Raw genomic sequence first — 20908 nt, forward strand, 5'->3', positions numbered from 1 at the left:
CCGCCGGCAGCTCCAACGGAGCCCTGGCGTTCGCTGCAAAGCCCCGTAGAGGCCTGAGACCGCCCGGGCCGGGCGGAGGCGGCGGGGGCGGGGGATGTCCGGGGGCTGCGCTGGGTAACGCGGCACAGCCCCGGTAATGGGGGCGGAGGGCAGCACACGCCGTGCACCGGAGCATTCACCCGTGTGAAAAACCCAATAATCTTCTGCCACAGAGCCACTCAACTGGACGGTCTTGCGTAGAGAAAGCAAAAGCAATCACTCGGTTTTGCCATTCTTTCCTTCTGCTAGCATTATCTTTATTAAGGATGTATTGTCGTTATTAAGGATACATGTTAGGTGTTTGTGGCTGTGCACACAGAGACGCGTGTGTATTTCTGCTCATGGGTGTCGAAGTGAATCAACTGAGAAATCATCCAAAACGCTCGCTCAAGCTATATTCGGACAACACATAATTACAGAGTAACGAATTTTGCATCAGCCGGATCATAGTGGGGCAGATGGCGGGGCTGTATCGGAGCATCGGAGCACTACATCGCGGCCCCGGCGGGATCCGGGCCCGAAGGGATGCTCCGGTCCGGGCCCGAGGGGATGCTCCGCTCCGCTCCTCCCGCCAGGGGCCGGGGCCGGGGCCGGGGCCGGGGCCGGGGCCGGGGCCGGCGCTCCCCGGCCGCGCCTGCCGCGGCGCCCCCTGGCGGCCCCTCGAGGAGAGGCGGCGCGGAGGGCGCGTGCGCGCGGCGGGCGGTGGCGGGCGCGGGGCGCGGCCGGGTCGAGGGTCCGCGGGAGCGCGGGGAGCAGCGGCGGGCGCGGGGGCCGCGCCGGAGGTGAGCGCGGGGCCCACAGAGCCCGCGGGGCGAGCAGGGGAGCGGCGGGCGCGGCGGGGGAGCGGCCCCGGCGGGCCCCGCGCGTGGCCGCGTGTGTTCCCGCCCGGCCGTGCCGGAACATCCTCCGCTCCCGGCCCTGCCACCCGCGCTGACAGTGGGGCGCGGCCCACGGCCTCTGCCGGCCCGGGCTCCTCGGGTCCCGTCCCGGGGGAGGCTGTGGCGGCACCTGCACCCGCCGGGACGCGGCCGGCTCCGCGGCGGAGCAGGGGAGAACCGAGGGCTCATCGGCCGCGTGGCGTGCTGGCTCCTCCGTGTCCGGAGCGTTTTGGGAAGCGGGATGCGCGCCCCTGCTCCAACCCTGGGGAGGTGAATGTGCTGGTCGGGGGCCCAGGGATGCCGGGGACGGGTTTGGAACGAGCCGGTCTCCGCTCGGGGATGTGCGGGGCAGGGCAGGTCGCGCTTTCCCCCCTCCCGCAGGGTGCCGAGGTAGGGCCGCGCTGTTGTAACGCCAGCGCGATGCTAATCCCTATCGAGGGCACCGCGACACATTTAAGGCGACCTCTGCTCCCAGCCAGTGCCATAAAAAGTTGGCACGGGATAAGGTAGCCTTTGGAAAGGTCTCTTGCTTCGCTGCTGAGAGTGAGGGATACGTGAGTAGGAAGGTTGGATTTATTCTGCAGAAACTGGCAAAGTGCTGTCTCAGGAAGAGCAGTGAAAGGTGGTGACCTAAAACACTCTGAGGCGTGCCAGGTATTGTCTCGTTTAGCAGCTGCCACGGAGCTCCTCTTCATCAGCTCAGTGGTTCTCTTCTGCAGCGCCGTGAACTTTCAGTTTTGTAACAACCTGCACTGAGCTCCTGCTAAACCTCAAACCCCAAGAAGCAATGCTGAGTTTTATTTGTTCTGAACTTCTCTCTTTCTGTTTTTCCCCCCTGTGTTGTTTTCTGGTTTTGTTTTTGTTTTTTTTTTCAAGAACTAGTGAGTAATCAGTATCTCTTTATTCTTTATAAACACTTGTGATCCCGCCATAATTACTCTGAATTATAAAAAAGCTTTAAATGCTTTAATTTAAATGTTCTTTATGCCTACCTTATGCTTGCAACGTGTGTCCTAGGCTGGGGTGCAGTACTTCTTGTGGCAGCATCATTAGCTCTTTGCCCCAAGCTCGTTTTTTGATTTTTAAAAAGCTCACGTTCTCTTCCTTGTAAGATGTAAAATACGTTACTTGAAGGCATGCTTTGGAGCCAGTTTGCCACTGTTCATCAGCACAGCAGTTTTTCTACATGGAATTTAAGATTATGAGATATTTTAGATCAATATTTCCATTTTAAAAAGCTTTTAAATATTGTTCATAGAAGGAAATTAACAGAGATCCTGGGAAAACAATTAAATGTGTGGTTTGCAATTAGTAGGAGGAAACTGAACGTGTGGTTTGATTTGCTTATGTGGTGAGGCTGTGATTCTTTCGGGGTCCAAAGTATTTTCACACAATCTGGTGTCATATAAAGATTTGTACCTTTATAGGGAATATTTTTTTACTTTACATGCCTGTATGGGTAAATCTGGTGAACTGCTGAGAGACTCCCTTGACTGGTAACTTTTGCTCACATTTTAGAATTGCAATAGTTGATGCAAATGAGACTTGGCAATTGTTGCAGTATTGTAGTGCACAAGCCATGATAAAATATACACTGAGTGCATGCATTAACTGCTTAGTCATACCAAAACTCCTTGAAAAAACTGGTATTGATTGAGCAAGTGCATTTTTTGTTTTTGTTTGGGGGTTTGTTTGCTTGTTTGTTTTGGTTTCTATGTTTTGGGTTTTCTGTTTTCATTTGGGAGTTTTTGTTTGAAATTGTTTTGGATTTGGTTTTGTTTGTTTTTTTTCCTTTGTTTATTCTTGCTTGTGTTTTTATTTTTTATTAAATCTCTCTCCCCCTGCCCCCCAGTGAAACTTGGAGGTGGAGAAGGAGGAACCAGAGAAGTGCAATCCAATGAAAAGTGTGGAGGGTTTGTTTTTTTTTTTCTCATGGAAAGAAGCTTAGATTTTCCTGGTGTAACATTGCCCTTCATGTACAGCAGTGGCTTTGTTATAACTAAGAGTGCCAGTAAATGCTAGATGACAAAAGATGATAGGAAGACAGACTAACAGTTTTTTAATTTTTCTTTTTACCTCAAATAGGAATCAAGAATGCTTAAACTGGATTTGTCATTCATCCTGCAACGTGCTTAAAACGCCTCTCCACAAAACCTTATGTCTGAGGTACTGTTTGTTTCTTTTAGCCAACAGCAGTGACTAAAGCCTTGTCAGAATCTGTGGAAGGTGGGAAGGACGTGGTTATTAACTTTTTATGAGCTGAGTGTGACCCCCAGGAGGTGTGCAAGTTGCTTGTATCGCCCAGGAGGTGAGTTAGTGGGTGTGGGCACAGCACCCTGCAGCCCTGGCTCCTGTTCTTACACCTTTGCTGTGCTCCCCAGCACAACTTGTGTTCAAATAAACTGTGAAGGGTCCCTGTCTCGATTAGTCCATGCCTCTCCTGCACGTCGTTGCAGGAGGAAAATCCAAGTTTAACACTGCAGCTTTTGATTATGGCAGGATATGTGTCACGTTCATACACTGGGGGTCTGGATAGCTACTGAAATCTTGGGTTTTAGTTCCTGTGTGCCGTGCAGCTGCACCTTTTCACAGTGTTATTTCATCAGCTGTGCATCTCTTTCATGAGCTAATGCCCTCTGGAAATATTAATTATCCATTCTATATCTTGGATTCATAGAATTTAAGGTGTTTGATGTTTGGTCACTAATATCATTTTGAAGACTTCATTTTCACTGTAGTTTCCTAAGAAATATTGCTTATGTGTGTTTCATCCCTGGGGAAAAAAAATCTTTAAATCAATAAACCAATTTCAGCCTAATTTGACAGAGGTAGAAGTTTTAAAAATATTATTTGGAAGGTTTTGAGGGGTTTCTTTTTTTTCCTAGAAACAACTTTTAGCGTCAAAAGGCATAAAGAACTTTCTAGCATTGGCTTGAAGGAACAACCAGTGAGAATTGCACTCCTGTTATGTGATTGGGAGCTGAATTTATAGTCAAAGAGCTCGGAAGAGAGCAAGGTTCCTCAGTTCTGTTGTTCATGTGGAGCCTGGGTGATGGACTGCACAGCTCCTGCTGAGATCTGCCTTCCCTTGTGGATTTTTTTCCCTCTCTGCACCCACTCAGACTGTTGCAGTTTTGTTTCTCTTGCAGGTAAATGACAGGACAGAAAGTGGTGTGAAAACTCTGAAAGGCACTGAGAAGTCCAAGTAGGTCATTCATTGCTGAAGTATATGAGGGATGAAGTCTCCTATTTAACTTTTTCTGCTCTTTCTTGGCACACATTGTGAAAGCCTGGCACTTCTCCATCCCTTTGGCACTTGCCTAAACAATGGCGAGTAAGCTGAGCTGTTGTGGGATAGTTAGCAGAGTCTTGATTACATCGCTAAGAGCCCCTTTCTCTTCCCTGTTAGGCCTGGTGGGTAAGCTGCACATGTGAATTAACTCCCTTGCATGGGTGAGGATGGTGTGATATCTTTAGAAAGGCTCTATCCACCAAGTTCTTTGTTGAAAGTTCCTGCCTGACTTCGTGTTTCAGGCAGAGTGAATTAAATTATCTCTGATCTAGTTTTGGCTACTGAAAGATGAGCAATTAAATTGTTTAGATTTCTTAACTTCTGCCTGCCCCGGTAAAACAGGATCTGGTTCTCCAAAACAGTGAGGGCTTGATGAAATCTGGTGGCTGAGCAGAATGACACAGCTCAGTAGAGCTGATTTCAGCTGAACTCCTAGAGAGTTTTCTGCTCAGTTTTGGCCAAAACTGCAAAGAAAAGGAAGGCTGACAGACTCAGTGAGAGTGAGTTTATCAAAGAGCAATATCAAAGATAAAATCCACATAACAAAGAGGCATCTGATGTTAACAGAGCAAAGGCAGAGACGTGTCCTGCTAAGAAGAAATTCTGCAAAGAGGTTTTAGAAGTGTAGGAAGTATTAAAAGCATGAATCTAGAAAATTACAGAAGGATCCAGGTTCCTGTTTTCTCTCTATTTTCTGTCACTCTATTCTCCCTTCTCTCAACAGACAGGGAACTTCCTGTCAGGAGTATTGAAGGGAAGATCTAGAAGTTGTTTCTGTACCAAAAAAAAAAAATAATTTGACGCAACATGCAGTTTCTCAGTGTGTATTCCAGGTAGTGAATTTCCCCAGCAAATGTTCGTCTGGAGAGCAAACTGTCCGTGTTAATGATACCAGAAAATGCTTAATTAGGTCAGAACAGGAGCAGCTCTTCAGATGATGTCCTGACATGTTGACTGAAATCTTGCACATTCCAGAAGAAGTACCAGGTGTGCAGGCAGTGAAGTCAGACTTAGCAGCATCTTTTGAGAAGGAAACTAACCCAAACAGGGAATGCCAGTTTTCAAATTCCAAGGCATTGATGGACAAGATAGAAGTAACTCTTATCTAAGTATTTTTGCACAACACTTCTGCGTGGGGTGATTGGGGTTTTTTTTTGTTTTGTGTTTTTTTTTCCTTTTAAAATTTATTTTTAAAAAAATATTATTTAGTTTGAAAATTATTCCAATTCTACTGTAACTGCTAGAATCTCTACTGTAATAAAAGTCCTTTCTCTGCTAGGACTAAGGAACCTGGATTACCTCTCAGTACTTTGGATTTTCCGTTCACTTGTTTCTCTTGCTGCGTAACCTTTCAACTTGGCTTTGAAGCTTGTGCCCAGCTTTCTGTTTCTAAACTGGTTTTTTTTATGTGTTTACATGTTAATATGTATTTTTCTCTCTTTCAGTTCTTGTTACTTGTTGTATTTGAAGTTTTTCTTTCTAAAGTTTCCCCAAAAATTCTTTTGAAGGTCACCAAAAAAATTCTCAAACAAACCCTAAACCAATTTTCCTACTCTTGGTAATATTGGTTGGTAATTTTGTTTTTGGAGTATGGTTGTTTTTTTTTTTTTTTCTAATGTATATTTATATTTAGGTAGCATGGAGTGCCAGCTTCAAGAGTGCTTAAAAAATAGGAATTTTCCCTGCAAAGTTGAACCCCTGCTTTTTACTATCTTATGAGAGTTTTATTGTAGGCAAATTGTTTACTAAAAATAATTAGAGATTTCATACATTATGAGTTATTAAGTACATGGATTTAATAGAAAAGACCCGATGGAGGTAATATTAGTTTGCTTGGTTGTGATTTAAATTAAACGACTCTTTGTCTTCCATATATAAATCTTTAACCAAGCTATCCTTGCTCACAACATAGTTTTCTAGAGTCAAGTAGCTTCTTTCTACTCTTTATTTTTTGATTAATTTATCTAAATTTTGTGTTTCAATACAAAGAATGTCTCCTGGTGTGCGTTTGTTTTTCTGTATTGCATATGCCACACATGATTCCTTTCAGCTCAGGCAACCTCCTTTAAAGGGGCCCTTCAGAGAATCATACTTAAAAGCCTACAAGCTCTTTAGCTGTGTTTGTATAGTTAATACTTTGCCCAATGCCTTGGCAGAATTGCATGGAGTTATTTCCCCTTGCAAATGTTGTTCTTCTAAAATCCTATGTAATTAAATGTGTTAGTGCCCTGAAAAAAGCATTCATGTTTCAGGCTTTTTTTTTGTTACTTTATTACCGATTTCCAAATTGAAATATCTAATGACCTTAAATAAAACACCAACAAAGTAATCTTTGATTATACAGTTTCATTAGACATTTTGAATCAGATTGTGTTAGCTGCTGATGGTGTGGGATACAGGTGGCTTTGGGGTTTATCCATTTCTGGAGCTGTGTTGCCTGACAGTGCTGGTGTGATGATTCTCCAGGCAGTGCCAGTCATGTGCAGTTTAGGGGTGCCCTGTCACTCTGGGCAGAGCTCTGGGCAGAAGTGCACAGAGGTTTAAGAGATGTAAGTCCTTGGGGGAGCTTGTTTGGGTTTTAAAGAGAGATCTGTTTGCAGTGTGTTTATTTTAGAAACTAGGGGTTGGGGATAGAAAAGGCTTTGTGTATCATCTTGTTCTTCATGAAACTTTTGTTGCTGACTTAACTTTGCCATCTCTGTGGTGTCACTTGTTACTCACTGGTCAGAATGAATTGTCTGTTGCACAGATAGTTCACTTGGGAAAAAATCTTTGCTCTGGAAGCAGTGGTGTTGGTCACCACTAAGGTTTCTGGCGCAGCATGTTGTGGTACTTCAGGGGTTTGATGTAAATGCAGGAATGGGCTTTAAAACCTGCCCTGTGTGCTGCAGTCTAGCCAGGCTTTGGCAGCAGTAGCAGCATAAGGTGATTCCTTCTCACCATAAATAAAATCAAGATACTCATTTCTGGGTTACTATTTCACCATTTGGGGTTTCTATAGTGTCTGTGTATGCACCCTGATACTCCCTTAAGCACTGCGTGTTGTAGTGACCAGCCAGTGTCACTCCTGTTGCAGCTTTCTACCAAAGCTTCAGATAGCCTGTTTTCACTTGATTCAGAAGAATTGTGTGCTCCCACTGAGGATGTGAATGCAGATAAAGATTTCATCTAAAAGGACAAAGCTGAGATTTAAATGGGAATGAATTGTTGATCTGTTTGGATAGTCTTGAAGTTCTATATTCCGTTTGCTACTTCGGTGGTGTTGGAGCTGAGATCTTTCTGGATTATGCAATCAAATAGTTTAGATTGGAAGGAACCTTTGAAAGTAATCTGGTTCAACTACCCTGCAGTGAGTGGGGACATCTTCAACGAGATCAAGTTGCTCAGGGCCCCATCCAGCTCGGCCTTCAATGCTTCCAGGGATGGGTCAACCACAGTTTCTCTGGGCAACCTGTGCCAATGTTTCACCACCCTCACTGTGAATAACTTCTACCTTATATCTAATCTCGATCGATCTTTTCCTAGTTTAAAGCCATTACTCCATGTTCTATAATAACAGGCCCTGCTAAAAAAGTTCTTCCCACTATTCTCTTCTGTTTGAAGCGGAGTATTTTCTGCTGGTTGCAAGTTGAGGATTACTGATGGTACCTCAAAGGCATTTGGCTGAGAAGGCAGATGCAAGTTCCTTCTTGTTCAGGCTAGCAGTGGAAGCTCCAGCACACAAGAAATGTACAACAAATGACTGCTTGTAGTTTGTTCCGTGCTATTTTCAAACTTCTTGCTGTTCATGTGATGAAAGTTTAAAATTAATTGTGTTTTAGACTGTATCAGTTTGATTGTCAAACCTACTCTTCATATATCAGGAAAGGGATATGGAAGACCTCTAGTGTGAAGTACCTCCAGAGTAATAATTTCCCAGGAAAGTTTAACTGCTGATCTTTTAGGATATGTATTTTTCTCATGCTCATTATTTAGAGGACACCAAGTAACTCAAGCCTATTAAGTCCTACTTGTTCTGTCAGTGATTAGTGAGAGTAATCTGTTCTTGGCTTCTTTAGAAAAATTCTTTATGGATTCTAATCTGGGTTACTATGGCTAGTTAGATTTCAAAGAACAGCTTTTCTTGAATGTGCTACTTTCTAAACCTTTTATTTGGTGTCCTGTAAATACTGTTGTTTATTCAGGACTGATTGATCTGAGTATAGTGAATTATTATTGTAAACAGTAGCAGTGCAGCCAAGAAATGAATATCTTGATTTTTTTTGTAACTTTTGGACCTTCCTTTGTGGTAGACTGTTTAGGTAGCAGTCTGTGTAGGGAAGTGTGAATGTTGGAGTGTGTGTGTGTGTGTGTGTGTGTGTACAGAGGTGGATGTGTGAACCTACAAGCGGCAGAGTATCTTATTACTGGGTTACAATCCGTTTCCACTTGCAGGTGCCTCTAAGGACTTGTCCTTTTGCCTGTGGGAAACAGTCTGGCAGTAAGGCAAGACTGTGGGAATTTGGCTAATTTGTACTTACATGGTTGGAATGCAGCCAATTGTCACTTAGCTCTCCACTCATTGCATCTCCATTTCACTATTGTCTTTCTAGCCTCGAGCTCTTCAGAGTGGCTTGAGACACTGAATGTCATAAGAAATCCTCAGCTAGATTAAAACCACTTTCTAAAGCTTACCTTTACAGTGACCACCACTGGGTGTGCTTTGCCTAACTCCTCTATTCTTACCTCGTGCAGGACTTTGTTTCTGGGTGAAGAATGCAGACTATAAAGTGCGTGGTCGTGGGAGATGGCGCGGTGGGAAAAACTTGTCTCCTCATCAGCTACACTACCAATGCCTTCCCAGAAGAGTACATCCCTACTGTGTTTGACAACTACAGTGCCCAGATGACCGTGGATGGCCGGACAGTCAGCCTGAATCTCTGGGACACTGCGGGCCAGGAGGAGTACGACCGCCTGCGCACGCTTTCCTATCCCCAAACCAACGTCTTCATCATCTGCTTCTCCATCGGCAGCCCCTCTTCCTATGCCAACGTGAGGCACAAATGGCACCCTGAAGTTTCTCACCACTGTCCAAATGTCCCCATCCTTCTAGTGGGCACGAAGAGAGACTTGAGGAGTGACCTGGAAACAGTTAAAAAGTTGAAAGAGCAGAGCTTGGCTCCCACTACCCCGCAGCAGGGGACTTCACTGGCTAAACAAATTGGAGCAGTCAAATATTTGGAGTGCTCGGCATTGAATCAGGAGGGTGTTCGGGAGGTGTTTGCTGAAGCTGTCCGTGCAGTTCTGTATCCTGTGACAAAGAAGAACACAAGAAAATGTGTCTTGTTGTAGTTGCCTTGGGTGGTGGATGTTGGAAGTTGACTAGAATCTTGGAGGGCTTTTTAATGAGTTAAATTGAAGATTTGCATCTTGCACTAACAGCTCTAATTAGAAATGGTTTATACAATGAATATTCTTGCAGTCTTACTGCTTCAGGGAAACTGAAATAGAGCAGGTTTTTTTTTTTTTTCCAAATGAGAGGTCAAATACCTACTTTATTTCTAAAGTTCCAGTCTCCAGCTTCTCCAGGGATCACTTGATTATTTCAGTGGAGGAAAATAAAAGAGGAGACCTCTTTGAAGCCACTTCTTTACTAGATAGTCACCAGTTACTAGATTTGCTGAAAAGCACAATTCTGATAGCTTTGCTTTAAGTGTAACTGCTGCTTTTCACATGTTTTATTTACTGATTGAATTTGTTTTTCAAACAAAAGTCTGGCTGTCCAGTTGTTTTGTCCATTTAAAGCTTGAAAACAATTTGTTTACTTGCAAAAATGCCTGAACTATTACTGAGATTCACCTTTTAGTGAACTGTGATTGATTGTATAAAGAGTTAGCATTCGGCACGGTTAATGCAATGAACAAGACCAAGGGAATACCTGCAATGATTTATTAATTGAAGCAGGATCTGAATTCTCCTTATGTAAGGAACTTAGAATAATGATGACTCACTCAAATGAGTGATTTTCATAGTATTGTGGTGGAGAAGTGGAAGAGTAGTTTAGATTCAAGTCTTCCATAATCTTCTAAACTGAGATTTTATTTCACTGTCCAAAGAGACTTTGCACCCTGAGAATAAAGTTCTAACAGTTACCTTCTCAGGCTAAGGTATTTGGGATGACACTTCTCAAAATGAGATTTTTAGTGTAATCCCTTTGGTGAATTCCAGAGACTTGACAGCAGCCTGTTTGCTCCTGAGGAATTAATTGTTTCAATTCCTCACATTCTCGGGGCCACTATCTGAAATTTTTATGACAAATTCCTTCGTTATTTTTCTGTGAGAAGACTGACGGAAAATTTGGAGGTTCTGTTTACAGGAACCCGTGCTTCTTCCTGTTTTCAGTTCAGTCTGTAGTGGTTAGCCAGTCACTGGATAGGATTACCTGGGCAGTTTTTTCCTCTCCTGGATGCTCAGTTATTATAAACTCTCTTTTAACTGAAGTTTTATTTACATACTTTTTAACCTTCTTTAGCAGCTCTAGTAAGTGGCAGCTGGCTTTTATTTTCAGGATGTGCACTGTTCTTTATGTGTGGTTCCGGGACCAGCTGAGGAGTGAGCACATGAGCCCTTCCTTAGACTCAACTTTCCAGCTCCGTGGTATGAAAGCAGCATGCTTCAAAGATACTTTGTGTGAAACCACTGATGCTGGACTGGGCTTTGTTGTCTGAAGTTGACAGTGCTGTCTTTGTCTGCCTGCAGCCTCAATTGGTCATTCAGAACTTGCTTTTTCTTGTGAATCCCACACATGCAAAACTGCACTGGTGTATACCCTGATCAGAAAAAAAATGTGCCTCATTTTAGCAAGATAACAGAAAATACATCAACAAGGTTATTAGGGATCTTGTGTTAATTTGACCTTGCTTTATCTAATGCTGGCAAAAATACCAGGTGGATAAAAGCATTTGTATCTGTTCCCTAAGTCCACTATTTGGATATAAATGTTGGTATTTGTGCCCTAATTCTACTATTTGAAGAGGATGTGCCTTTCTTCAGCTGGTGTAACTGATGCTGACGCTAACTGCAGTTTCTTTTAATCTGAGGCGTGCTCATTTTGGTGCTGCTTTAGCCAATTGCAGCCCACAGATTATAAATTGCAATTAATCCAAATACTGGTACCTGTGGTTAGGGAACCAACAGAGTTCCAAATGCTGAGCACAGGCAGTACCAAAACACCCGTTCTGCAGGATGTTTGCAGACTCTGCACGTTTTTCTTCACCAAGTGCCATTGCCTGGAGTGTCTTTGTGTCTCTTGCACTTGCAGAGGAAGTGCTGTTCCAGATGTGGTTCCTGCCCTGAAGGCTGTGAGGGTGTAGAGAATTCAGAGATAACCTCTACTTACCACGTTCTGCCTTTGCTTTAGCTGTAGGCCTTTACTGTGGGCTGGACTTGCAGGCAAAAATTAACTCTGTGCCTTGTAATTCAAGACTATTTTCTGTAGGTAAATTTCAGTAACTGAGTAAATAGACTTTATCATGTTTAAAATGTATTTATTTAAGCCACTGCACATGGTTTGTTTTAATGCTGGTCAGACCTAAATCAACTGTCTAGTGACCCCGGTGCAAGCCCATAACCTTTGCTTTCTTCAGAAAACTTTTAAAAGTCTGTGATATGCTTGAACTAGTCTTAAGAGGTGCCTGAAATTGAAAGTCTACCTTTTTTTTTTTTTTTTTTTTGGCTACGTATATTTGCAGTTTTGTACTGAAGCTACTACTGTTTTTAAAAGTTTTTACTTTTTTACATACTGAAATCTTCTAATCCTGTGTCTTTTTGTGGTTATTCCTAACTGAATTACAAGCATTTTGTGGAGAAGAAATCTTGTGAGCAAGTATTATTGCACAACCCTTCCATTCCTGTAGGCTCAAGCAGCCATCCTGGAGTGAACTGGAAGAGAGTAGAGCAAGATAAAATTCAACTGCTTAATCAATTTATTTGATTTAGTTACACTGTTGATTGCATTATGCCAGAACACCTTATACCCACTTAGATTGCTTAGTAAATGGATTGCACAACAGTGCTGAGGAGAATAACATGATAGTGCTGAAAACGACCAGAGGGAACTTTGAACCATCAAAGACTTTTCACTCACTTTGGAGAACCTGGTTATTTAAATGCTTTGTATTTCTGTCACTCTCTGACAGGAGTAAAAGTCCTGGCTAGTAGCTGGTTTCCTCCCGTCTCTGCTTTTCATGAGGACGAGCTTCAGGACAAATTCAGCGAGCTTTTCCATTCAGTGGGCATTCTACTTTCATGATCCTCCTTCCTTTTCCCCCCCCCGGAATTCTTGGTGCCTTTTATTGTAAGTAGTCCAGTGCTTCAGTTTACAATCAGTTCTGTTTCTCCCATGCTTTATTTTTCTTCTGTGGGCAGTTGACAAATACAGACTTCACATAATCCCATGGCTGGATTTTGTCTAGTTTTGGGAGGTCATAAACTCAGTGTGGGTTTCCTGAATGGTTCAACGTCATTTGGTTTGTTACTGAATAGAAATGCAATGTGTATGTCTTAATTCACAGAAGAGACTCACTGTGAAGACACAGATTTTAAACTTTGCTTTGTGAATGATTTCTCAACTACTTGGGTTTTTTTTTAAAATACAGCTGAAGCTGAACAGTTCAGGAATTGTATGTCCAAAGGATATCCATGAGGTGTGCTTTAGATGTGGAAGTGCTTTCTTCAGTTTACAGCTGTAGCTATTTCTATGAAATTTAAACTCGAAGAACCTCCCTGTGCTTTGTCTCCGGGTGCTAAACCTCACTGTAGAAACCTTTGGTGCCGCTTGGGCTGAACCCGAGAAGTGGATGGATATCAGGGGGATCCCAACCCCCAGAGTGAGCAGCAAGGACCACCCATCAGCAGTGGGAGCCCAAGCCTGTGAAGTGTGGTACCGATACACTGGCAACTTGATTTTATGCTATAAAATAATTTGTATTTCATCTAACAGTTTTAAATGATTTTTTCCTCTTTTTTTTTTTTTTTTTAATAAATTATGAATAATTACATTGTAATAAAACTTTCGTCACCTCTCTGACTCTCGCATTAACTCGCCCTACTGTTTGTACCGCACCTGTGCTGAAGGCAGCTCTTTCCTGTGGAAAGCCAGACTCGGTTCCTCGAGGCAATAAAGGAATTTTTGGGAAGGGCGGAGCGTCTGCGCGTCCTTGCTGCGGCGCGGGGCGGGGCCGCGTGGGGGCGCTGTGGGCGGGCGCCGCTGCCGGGGCCGCTCCCGCCGCCGTTTCCGTCCCAGTCTCGGTGTCGGGGCAGCGATGTCGGACTCGGAGAGCGAGGAGGAGGCGGACGGCGGCCGCGCCGAGCCCTTCTCCCTGGCCGGCTTCCTATTCGGGAACATCAATGAGGCGGGGCAGCTGGAAGGGGACAGCGTCCTCGACAAGGTAGGGCCGTGTCGGTCCGGGAAGGTGCGGCGGGCGGAGGGACGGGCGTGAACCGGGGTGCTTGGGGCGACCTGGGCTGTACCGGGGTGTACCGGGATGAAGTCAGGATGACCCGGTTTGTGGCGGCTTGTACCGGGATATCCTGGGCTCTGCTGGGATGGGTGAGCCGGGCTGTCCCGGGGGATGCTCGGGGCGGGCTCCAAGGCAGGACCCAGCAGGCGCCCGAGGGGCTCGGCCCGGCCTGGCGCTCGGAGCCTCCCAGCTCTGGTCTCCCCAGGAATCCAAGAAGCATCTGGCCGGGCTGGGCGTGCTGGGACTGGGCAACCTCATCACTGAGATCACCGCCAGCGAGGAGGAGAGCGCCGAGAGCGAGGGAGCGCACCTGGACGAGGAAGGTTTGGCGCTGGGATGGCTGGGCTCGGGTAGCCGAGGGGCTGCAGGGACACAGCTCTTGCCGGAGAGAGCAAAGTGCCCGCAGATCGGCAGGGTGTGCAGGCGATACCGTGGTGTTCTCTGGTCGGAAGCCTTCTGTCAAAGGCCTTCCCTTCTCCACCTTGACAAACAGAATCCCACGGAAGCTCCTGATCAATTTTGCACTTGTTCCCTTCAATTTTTTATAAGTATTTTTTCTTCTACTTGTCTCTCCTCCTTCATAAGTAAGTTTAGTCTGTGTTTATGCTAAAGAAGCCTACTTAGCACACAGTAGTATAATATCTCTTTCTGAACTTGTTGAACAGTTTCAGTGAGTAAGAGAGAGGTGTTCCTTGTGCTCAAGTTGGTTGCTTGCCAGTCTTTTAGGAGAAATTCAGAGCCATGAGAGCTTTTGATTAGAATGAGGGGAAAAGTACTCTTGTGGGAGATGTTAATCAGATGGTTTTGCTGTTTTAAATAAAGGAAGCATAGCAAAGTTTTCATAAGTACTTAGTGAAGTCTGGTATAACTAATATAAATTAGGATCAAGTTTTGCTTTCTTCCTAGGCTGGGTTAAGAGCACAGAGGATGCTGTTGATTATTCAGACATCACTGAAGTGGCAGAAGATGAGAGCCGTCGGTACAAGCAGGCGATGGGCAGTCTGCAGCCAGCTCGAAGGCCAGGTAAAGGGATCAGCATTGCAGCTCTGCCTGTAGGAGGTGTTCTCAGGCACTGTGCTTTTTCACTCCTTGCATCAAGAGCCCAGTATCAGCTTTTGTGAAACTGTCTTCACTGGATGAAGCCACTGCTTTTTGTCTTCCTCTTTTAAGGAATCAGTTTCTCATTGGAGTCACTTCAATCTTAGTATCTCGGTCCTGTTTTGCTCTTGAATTTTTTTTTTTTTTTTTAAGACTTTCTGCAGAAGGTACCCTGGTTCATTTGTTCATCCCAGGTATCTGTCTGGCCTAGAATATGCTTTCAAAAATAAGCAGCTTTTCCGTTTCAACTGCTGGTGTAAATGAGAGATCTTGGCATATTCTTTAAAGGTGTCTTACACTTAACCTTTCTGGTGACTTTCTGTGGTTAGTGAGATACAAAGGTGATTTGGACTTCTTAACCCAAATTTTTTTTACTTGTTCTACAAAGTGTGAATAAAGGGATGTGATAGCAGAGTATATAAACACATAGGCAGATTGTGAATAAAAGGAGATCATAGCAGGATATATACACACAAATAGATTTTAAGTGCTTCAGTCATCTTTCTGTCAGTTTCTCTTTGTCCTTCCTTCCCACTGTTTTTAAAATTTATATCTTGCAAGTGAGTTTGTGCAGGACGCTGAATTGGTAAGAGTTTTAATCTAGTTACAAGATGAGAATGGTGTCTATGCCATCAGGTTTGAGACAGAATAAATGGAAAGTGTGCCTGGTTTTGTTTTATTATCTGGTTAACATGTGGTCTTGTCTCCTTCCTGGTTAGATGAAGATGAGGATGATTACGATGCTGACTGTGAAGACATTGATTCCAAGCTAATGCCGCCACCACCACCACCTCCAGTACCTGGGAAAAAAGAAGATGAAAAGGATGCAGCTGCCACTGGTGAGTGAGGACTTTCTTCTTCTCTCTGGCAATGTGAATGTCTGAAGGAAGCAAACACCGCTGTGCAGCAGTTCTGCGGCACCACGTGTCACCAAAGCTCGGTCTGCAGGCTGCATCTGAAGGTGAGTGTTTGTGATGGCGCAGGGTTGCCTGAAATCTAGGGTGAAGTTTTATATTTCCAGTTGAAATACCTGTATTGACAATGAAACTGCTTTTTTATCTCATCTTCTCAGTTGTGGCTGGGGAATTCACCTGGAACGCTTAGGATAAAATGAAAGGTTAAACCAGAATGGTACTTAGAGCACCTGCACAGGCTTAATTCTTGCATAACTTGGTATAAACAGTAAAAGTGGCACTAACGGGTTATGCTAGGGGAGTGGGAGGAGACCTGTTTGTTTATGAGGTGCTTGTTCTATTGTAGTATCTGAAGATGGAGACGGTATCATTTTGCCCTCCATCATTGCTCCTTCCTCTGCTGCCTCCGACAAGGTGGATTTCAGCAGCAGCTCTGATTCTGAGTCAGAGATGGGACCTCAAGAAGCCAGGCAGGCAGAATCCAAGGAAGGCAAACTCACACTTCCTCTTGCAGGAATCATGCAGCGAGATGCTACCAAACAGTTGCCAAGTGTTACAGAGCTCTTCCCAGAATTTCGACCAGGCAAGGTATTGTAAGAGTTGTGCAGAGAGATGTGTGTCATGTAAGCTCTCTAAATATGCATTGTACAGTGTTTAAGGGTATGTACTCAGTAGTCACATAGATGTTCTTGCTGACTCGATACTCTCTTTAGTTTCTGTGTGCTGCAGTTTCAGACTGCTTTTTAGCTAATAATTTTCCTGCCATTTGCAGGAATCTCTTAAGAAGTGTCCTTTAAATCAGGGTGCGAATGTTTTGCTGACTATAGCAAAGGCCTGTTGATTTGATACTTCTGCCAGATGATTAAAAACCAGTGCTAATCTGTCTGCTTTCTGGCTTTTCTGGTAAATATTTGCTCCTCCTTTTATGCTGTCCTGAACTTGGTGTGCTTTTCCTGTAACAATTTGTGTTCTCTACCTTTACTTCTCTCTTGAAAGTGCCCTGAACATAAATTATAAATCACCTCAAAGCAAGTTGGTTCAAAGAATGGTTGGGTTTTGCACAGAGAGAATTCATTGCAGTTCTTTCCTAAATGCTCCCAAATAGAAAATGCAGTTTATGTATTTCAGTAATTATTTTGGAAGTTTTAAAGCTGTTGAGAAGAGAGGAAAGGTAGGAGGAGAAGGACAGTGAAGATAGGCTTATAGTTGCCAAACAGTTATGGACAAAAATAGCTTGGTTTTATGTGTGCCTCAGAGAATTCGTGTAAGGAGCTGAATAATTTGCATAATTAAATGCCATGTTTTAATGATTTAGCTGACACTATGTATCAGTTGGTGTGTTCATTTCTTTGATGCTCAGTGCGTGATGTCAGAAACTGGCTCGGTGTTGGGTGTGCCCAGTGGGTGCAGAAATCAGTGCAATCAATTAATGCTAAGCACTTTTCATAATTAATTTATGAGCAATAGAGCTGGCAAAGCCTGAAGCCCTGTAGATTTTGCTATGAGGATGAGTTGTTGTGCATGTTAATATAGCATTGTATTTTTTGGATGAAACCTCCTAAAATAGCATGTGCTAAATGGACTTTTGTGTCCATTTAACCTGTTAGCAGCTTAGCTATATCTGAGACCTTTACTCTTCATGACAGGTCATTGAAACTGGATAAAGAGTTCATAAATATTTTGTGGGAGCTTTGGAAAGAAGGTTTACATGGATATAGGCAGAGGTAGACAGAGTGGTGATAAAAATATTTCCTTTGGGGATCAGTGTAACAGATTAACAGAGAATATTAATAGGGTGTATCTGCATATCTTTGGTTTTAATTCCCGTTTCCTAAATATGTCAGTTAATTTAGAAATAATGATTTACCTCGTTAAAAGAGTTCTTGGAAGAAAATAAATTTAAGGGCTTAAAAACCAGCAATCATACCTATAGAAGGAACAGGGAGAAAATGTGTTATTACCATTAGTGCAGGTTTTGGAGGCATGCAGTGTGGGGAACTACATTATAATGGAAATAAAAATAAATATATTATTTCTGGACTATATTCTTTATCTGTTTGTTTAAGAAATCTCTATATAATTCTCTTTTAGCTTGTTTCTTGCTGATAATTTTATTAACTCTTCTTCAACCTCCATCTGTCTTTCTGAAGATTGTGGATCGTTCAGAATGAAAATCAGTTATTTCCAGGTGTTGTCTAACCACATGTCCAATATGTAAAGGAAGTCTGCAGTCTTTCTTCCTTCTGACTTTCTTTGTGTCTGAAATTAAGAATATGTCCTTTTGAAAAGGAAGGATCCATCAACAGAAACTTTTTTTCAAGTATAACCAAGAGATTGTTGATTGCATGGGGAACTGGGATTGTGCCACAGGCCAAGCTTCTGAATTTCAAAGTGCTCTCTTGCATTACTGTTCTTCAGGTGAGGGCAAGCATTCCACAGTGTCTTTTTTAATCTGATCCTCCTGTTTTTTCCTGTTCCAGGTGCTGCGTTTCCTGCGTCTCTTTGGCCCTGGGAAGAACGTTCCGTCGGTCTGGCGAAGCGCCCGGAGGAAACGCAAGAAGAAGCATCGGGAGTTGGCACAGGAAGTGCAGATACAGGAGGGTGAAGTTGTGGTTGAGAGTGGAGTGGAAGGAAAATCTCCTTGGGAGTATGAGTTTGCTGCTCCTCCCCCTCCTGAGCAGTGCCTTTCAGATGATGAGGTGGGATATCTGAGACTTAGAGAGGGTCACCAGCTAGTGCTGGGGGTAGTAGTGGATTGGACAGCGACTTTTAGAAGAAGGAGCTGTGAAAAGTGGAGAACAGAGTTGGCTTGTATTCCATCTGGGCAGTAGCTCTTCTCCAAATACTAGTCAGTGACTTCAGGTGATTGCTTCTTACTGAGAAGGCTGCATCCGTAGTACAGGATCAATAGGAGAGCTTACCCTCTTTGTATCCAGAAGAAATCTCTGTGTTCTTGGAAGTCTAATTGCAGAACATTCTTGAGGCAGCTAGTAAGTATGGAAAAGAACTTCTTAGAAACACTTTCCTTCTATGAGAATAACTGGGAAACTCTGAAGGAAGAGACTTCTTACTGACACTTAGCTAAACCACCAGGGTAACCATTCGCTCTGTTACTGTGCTTCAGATTACCATGATGGCACCTGTGGAGTCGAAATTCTCCCAGTCGACTGGTGACATAGACAAGGTGACAGACACAAAGCCCAAGGTGGCCGAGTGGCGCTACGGCCCTGCCCAGCTCTGGTACGACATGCTGGGCATCCCCGAGGACGGCAGCGGCTTTGATTATGGCTTCAAGCTGAAGGAGAAGAACGAGCAGGAGGCTAAAGGACACTCAGATGAGGGGGTGAGAGGGGAACCATGGGGCAAAGCGTGGAGATGGATGTGGGGATTGCTTCACAATGAGGATCTGGGGATGGGCTGGTGGGTTGTGCACCACGCAAAACGAGACTTTGAATTTTCCTCTGTTAGTTTGAAAGGAGTCTTTCAAGTCAGGTCTTCCAACAATTACTATTTCCTTCTAGGATGTAGAGTCGACAAAGGAGAAAGATGATCTATTAGCTGATGAGCATTTCCTCATGGTGACACAGCTCCAGTGGGAGGATGATGTTATCTGGAATGGGGAGGATGTCAAGCACAAAGGGACTAAGACACAGCGTGCAAGCTTGGCGGGCTGGCTGCCATCCAGCATGACCAGAAATGCCACTGCCTACAATGCCCAACAAGGTGATCAGGGGTCTGGCACCAACTTTACTTGCTGTAGTTGAGCTGACTCATTGAGCTTGATAGAGGACACAATCTCAAGCTGCACCGAGGGAAAATCAGGCTGGATATTAGGAAAAGGTTTTTCACACAAAGAGTGATAAAGTACTAGAATGGTCTGCCTGGGGAGGTGGTGAAGTCACCATCCCTGGATGTGTTTAAAAAAAGACTGGATGTGGAACTCGGTGCCATGTTCTAGTTGAGGTATTAGGGCATGGGTTAGACTTGATGTTGAAGGTCTCTTCCAACCCAGTCATTCTGTGAATTACATGCTCAACTGCAGCACTTACTAAAATTGAACATGTACAATAGCATGTCTCAAATGTAGAACATAACTCCCCCTGTCAGGGAATAGTTTTTTGGCAAAATCACAGCTCCACTGAGAATTTCTGTTTTGGTTTCTTTCGAAAAACAGAGTAGGTCACTTCTGTTAGAAAAACCCTGATCCCAGTTCTGTCTTTCTTTTTTCCCTATGGAATACCAGATGCTGGATCCATCTACATTAATATCAAGCAAAGCTACCCTTAGGATTTCCTCTTTTTATAGGCTAGTGGAATTTTGTTTACTTTTGTTTTTAATTGGAAGAATGATGTAAAAGTCTGCAGAAGTTTCTCCTCAACTAAAAATGGTTTTCTGTTTTTTCTAGACAGGAAGTAACAATTCTTACAAGCCTCAGACTTCTTTTGGACATAGATACATTTTAAATTGAAATTGTTCACGCAGAATGAATGTTTGTCTTCTGTTTGTTTTATCTTGCTTCTATAAGGAAAGACTAATGAGAATGTCAGATCTTTATTGAGTACCAGTGTCAATCCTTTAGTGTTCAGCTGTGAGTACAGGACACTGAGGTGTTGGGTGGGTGAATTGGAGATTCTTTGAAGAGGCTGCATCAGTCAGCTCTGTGTGAAGTGTGTTTTTTTAAGCTTTCCCAGTTCTAATGACACATGTCACTCTTTGGGATATGAGCAGTAGGTCCATCAGGTGGAAATTCGCTCTGCATGCAACCCCCCAGCTCTGGTTTAAGGCACTGCAGTGCCCCCTGACTCTCCCACTCAAGCTGACCTTGTTTTGTTTTTGTTTTCCTTTTCTCTAGGTTTGAACCGCAGTGGCTCTTTGCTCAATTCACCAATTCCTCTAGCACAGAAACCCAACGTTGCAGGAGTTCTGGGCATAGCAAAGTGCAAGGAAAAGGCCCCTGAACAGCAAGGTAATGACCCATGAGTAGGATGTGACACACATTTCTATGGTAGAAGGGCTACTTGCTTGCTTTTTGGAGGCTGTGTTTCAATAGAGCAAAATCTTTGACCATTGGTAAAGCTCAAACTTGGGGCTTTACTTCCTCTTTTCTTTCAACATCAATTTTCTTTTGCTTTTTAGAGATCCTGCCTCAGGAAACCTGAAAGATGGGGAAGGTAGAGGGAGTAAGCT

The 20908-nt window shown here is 43.8% G+C and overlaps 2 protein-coding genes across 12 annotated transcripts in view; both read left to right on the forward strand.

Moving 5' to 3' along the window:
- The first annotated feature begins 759 nt into the window (after positions 1–759).
- On the forward strand, positions 760–9679 carry LOC106853702 (rho-related GTP-binding protein RhoG-like). Of its 6 annotated transcripts, none has more exons than XM_014877119.2 (3): positions 760–821; positions 3003–3083; positions 8944–9679. In XM_014877119.2, exon 3 carries the CDS (start codon positions 8965–8967, stop codon positions 9538–9540), a length of 576 nt encoding a protein of 191 aa, XP_014732605.1. In that variant the 5' UTR covers positions 760–821; positions 3003–3083; positions 8944–8964; the 3' UTR covers positions 9541–9679. The 6 variants fall into 6 exon arrangements, with proteins under 6 accessions (XP_014732605.1, XP_088029432.1, XP_088029433.1 ...); XM_088173306.1 differs by lacking the exon at positions 760–821 and adding an exon at positions 1151–1187; XM_088173307.1 differs by lacking the exon at positions 760–821 and adding an exon at positions 2812–2830.
- A 3801-nt stretch (positions 9680–13480) lies between these two features.
- The window catches only part of TAF1 (TATA-box binding protein associated factor 1), a 29454-nt gene continuing 22026 nt past the window's right edge, over positions 13481–20908 (forward strand). For 3 of the 6 annotated variants that reach the window (XM_014877095.2, XM_014877096.2, XM_088173302.1), the window contains exons 1-9: positions 13481–13637; positions 13915–14032; positions 14616–14732; positions 15527–15646; positions 16068–16309; positions 18202–18420; positions 18846–19064; positions 19243–19444; positions 20574–20687. In XM_014877095.2, coding sequence (XP_014732581.1) covers positions 13512–13637; positions 13915–14032; positions 14616–14732; positions 15527–15646; positions 16068–16309; positions 18202–18420; positions 18846–19064; positions 19243–19444; positions 20574–20687 — 1477 coding nt within the window. In that variant the 5' untranslated portion in view covers positions 13481–13511. The other 3 variants (XM_014877097.2, XM_088173301.1, XM_088173303.1) reach the window with 3 other exon arrangements.

This window comes from Sturnus vulgaris, chromosome 14 (genome assembly GCF_052056855.1).
Source record: "Sturnus vulgaris isolate bStuVul1 chromosome 14, bStuVul1.hap1, whole genome shotgun sequence".
Classification (NCBI taxonomy): domain Eukaryota; kingdom Metazoa; phylum Chordata; class Aves; order Passeriformes; family Sturnidae; genus Sturnus; species Sturnus vulgaris.

What these genes read in the sequence shown, in the direction of transcription:
- LOC106853702 (XM_014877119.2), top strand. Translation starts at nt 8,965, where the DNA reads ATGCAGACTATAAAGTGCGTGGTCGTGGGAGATGGCGCGGTGGGAAAA.